Source organism: Corvus brachyrhynchos, unplaced genomic scaffold (genome assembly GCF_000691975.1).
Source record: "Corvus brachyrhynchos isolate BGI_N302 unplaced genomic scaffold, ASM69197v1 scaffold279, whole genome shotgun sequence".
Classification (NCBI taxonomy): Eukaryota; Metazoa; Chordata; class Aves; order Passeriformes; family Corvidae; genus Corvus; species Corvus brachyrhynchos.
Window position 1 is genome coordinate 1,058,653 of NW_008246060.1, and position 2,500 is coordinate 1,061,152.

General features: G+C 37.9%; 1 protein-coding gene across 1 annotated transcript in view; it reads right to left on the bottom strand.

Annotated features, from left to right (window-relative positions):
• Positions 1-2,500, bottom strand: part of CCAR1 (cell division cycle and apoptosis regulator 1) — a 26,564-nt gene that overhangs the window by 6,381 nt on the left and 17,683 nt on the right. Inside the window, 3 exon segments of the mRNA XM_008642740.2 lie at positions 521-632; positions 970-1,203; positions 1,549-1,740. Coding sequence (XP_008640962.2) covers positions 521-632; positions 970-1,203; positions 1,549-1,740 — 538 coding nt within the window.

Below are 2,500 nucleotides of genomic sequence, written 5' to 3' on the forward strand. Positions count from 1 at the left end.
GGAAAGAGTCGCTGCCACTGCCTGGAAAGTCCTCCAGACCCTTTCCCTATTTCTTCAGGCTAACCTGGCTCCACCCAAACAAAAACCAACTTCTTGTAACATCGGAAAAAGAGCACCCACTCTACATTCTGTCCTAGCCAAACCAGGATGACATTCCAGAACTCAGGAGTAGGAAGTTAGGCACGTAAAAGTGGCTTGGTTTTTCAGAGGTGCTGAATACTCACATCTCCTACTGACTTCAATGGGAGTTGCGAGTGGTCTGCATTCTGAAAAAAATAAAACCACTTCTATATGCATGCCTTACTTAGAGCACCACAGCTAGTTTATATTAACTATGTTCATACAATGCCTAACATAAAGGTACTTACATTTTACGTAGAACTGGTCAGAATTACTAATATAAAATTAGTGTAATAATTTAAATTGCCTAGTTCCAGTGTGTTCTCCAGCTTGAAAGAACATAATCAGCGATGATAAAAAAAAAAATATGAAAGGTCACAAAATTCATAGTTCAAGATACCTTCATCTTCATCTTCAGCATCTTCTGCCTCCATTGGATCATATTCTTCTTGATTATTGTCATCTTCAGTTTCTTCTTCATCTTTAGAATCTTCTTTCCTTTTATCTTCCCTCTGTAACAAAAGTTCCTAAATATTTATCTAGTCAGAATCAAAAACCAGCAAAGCAAAAACCTTACTACCAGACAAAATTTGCCTACATTTATGCATAGTCACTCAAGATACAGATACAAATCTGTGATACAGCTAAATGTTAAAATACTCCCAATACACCTGTAAAATTTTTAAATTACTGAATATAATTGAAGCATATTTAAATAGATCAAAAGCTCAAATCAGTTAACTAACATTACAAGAGCTGAGTTTTTGAATGCAATAATGTAAAACTGAAATAGAAACACTTTAATATTGATCCAGACAGGGTAGAACTGCATATGGGCTAACTGCAGACCTTCTTTTCATCTCTCTCTTCTTTTTTATCTTTATCATCTCCGGATTTTCTTCTCTTAGGTTTTGGGTCATCCGTTTCATCATCTTTTTCTTCTTTTTTTTCTTTTCTCTCATCTTTTTTGCTTTTTTTGTCCTTCTTGTCTTCTCTCTCTGGGAGAGAAATCAGTGCTTTGTAAATTCTGACACCAAAATCTCTCTGAAGCATTTCATTGAAGAGTTCTGCAAACAATGACACCTGCACATAAAGAAGAAAGAAAAGAGAATTAACAAAAAGTTTTAAACCATGTATTAAAAATGTATATAATTACGATAAAATAGCTGTGAGTGCCATCTTAGCAACTTTCACCATATCAGAATTTTATGGAGAGTCAGATTTCTTATTATCTGCTTTGAATATGGAAACCTTAAGCAACTTTACAAACTCCATTCCATATCTGAAAACCTGTGTATTCCTCTGGATACCGTGCAGTGACTATACTGCTATTGTACCATGTATCAAAGACTTGGCAATTAAAAAACTTTCACACAAAAATTTAGAAGAATCAAGAATGGCTAACTGTAAGTAGCACAGCTGAGTTACCTCAAAGGAATGTTCTTTATTATCTTCTAATCTATAATCCAGAAGAACACTTAGAGACATAATGCTGCAGTCAAACTTGCCACTCTTTGCTGCCCAGTTTGGGTGCACGATGATGGCTGGTTCATCTGGCAGGATATAGCGTCCCCCCCGCCGCTGACGTTCCAGTTCCTCTTGGCGTTTTCTTTCCTCTTCCTAAAAAGGGGCAAAAACCCAACATGGAGCATAATCAAAAGCTGAAGTTTCAGCCTCTACCTTAGTCTCTAGGACTCACTGCCCTGAGGAAAGCAAAGGAAAGCCTAAGCTGCTGAAAGCAATGCACAGCTGTACAGTGCAGCAAGCTGTTTATTCCTTACAAAGGAATAGAAAGGCTTCATATAACATCTCTCCAAAGATAACCAACACAGCTTTAACAAGTACCAGATGACAATTTACTTAACTCTTGATTATGGGAAATGCAATCTCTATAGATTGCAAATGAAACAAAAGGTTACAAAAGGTAAAATGCCACCAGCTTACTGACTGCCAAGAGAGAAATACTGAAGTCTCCTGACTACAAAAAAAGTCATGGCAGAGCTTGTGCTTCATAAAAAAGCCAGCACAATCAAAGCTCCCCTCCAATCCTAAGAAAGCTGTGGTAAGAAACCCAAGCTAGCTGAACCCCATCCAAGCTCTGGGAGAAGGCAGAAGCAGCTGACAGAATTAGCACGCACACGGCCTTTCCTCCATCAACAAGGTTTAGAGAGATACCTAAACTTCCAGTCACCCCATACAGGTTAGCAGGTAACACACAAAAAGGCAACTTTAAAAGCAACTAAAGCACAAGCCAGACATTTCTGCCCCTTTTCTGCGGTTGAGCTTTAGCCTTACTGCACAGATCTTGTTTATCCTTGTACAATAGCAAACCAGACTAAGCACTACAACTATGAACTGCAAAACTGACAAACTCCAATAT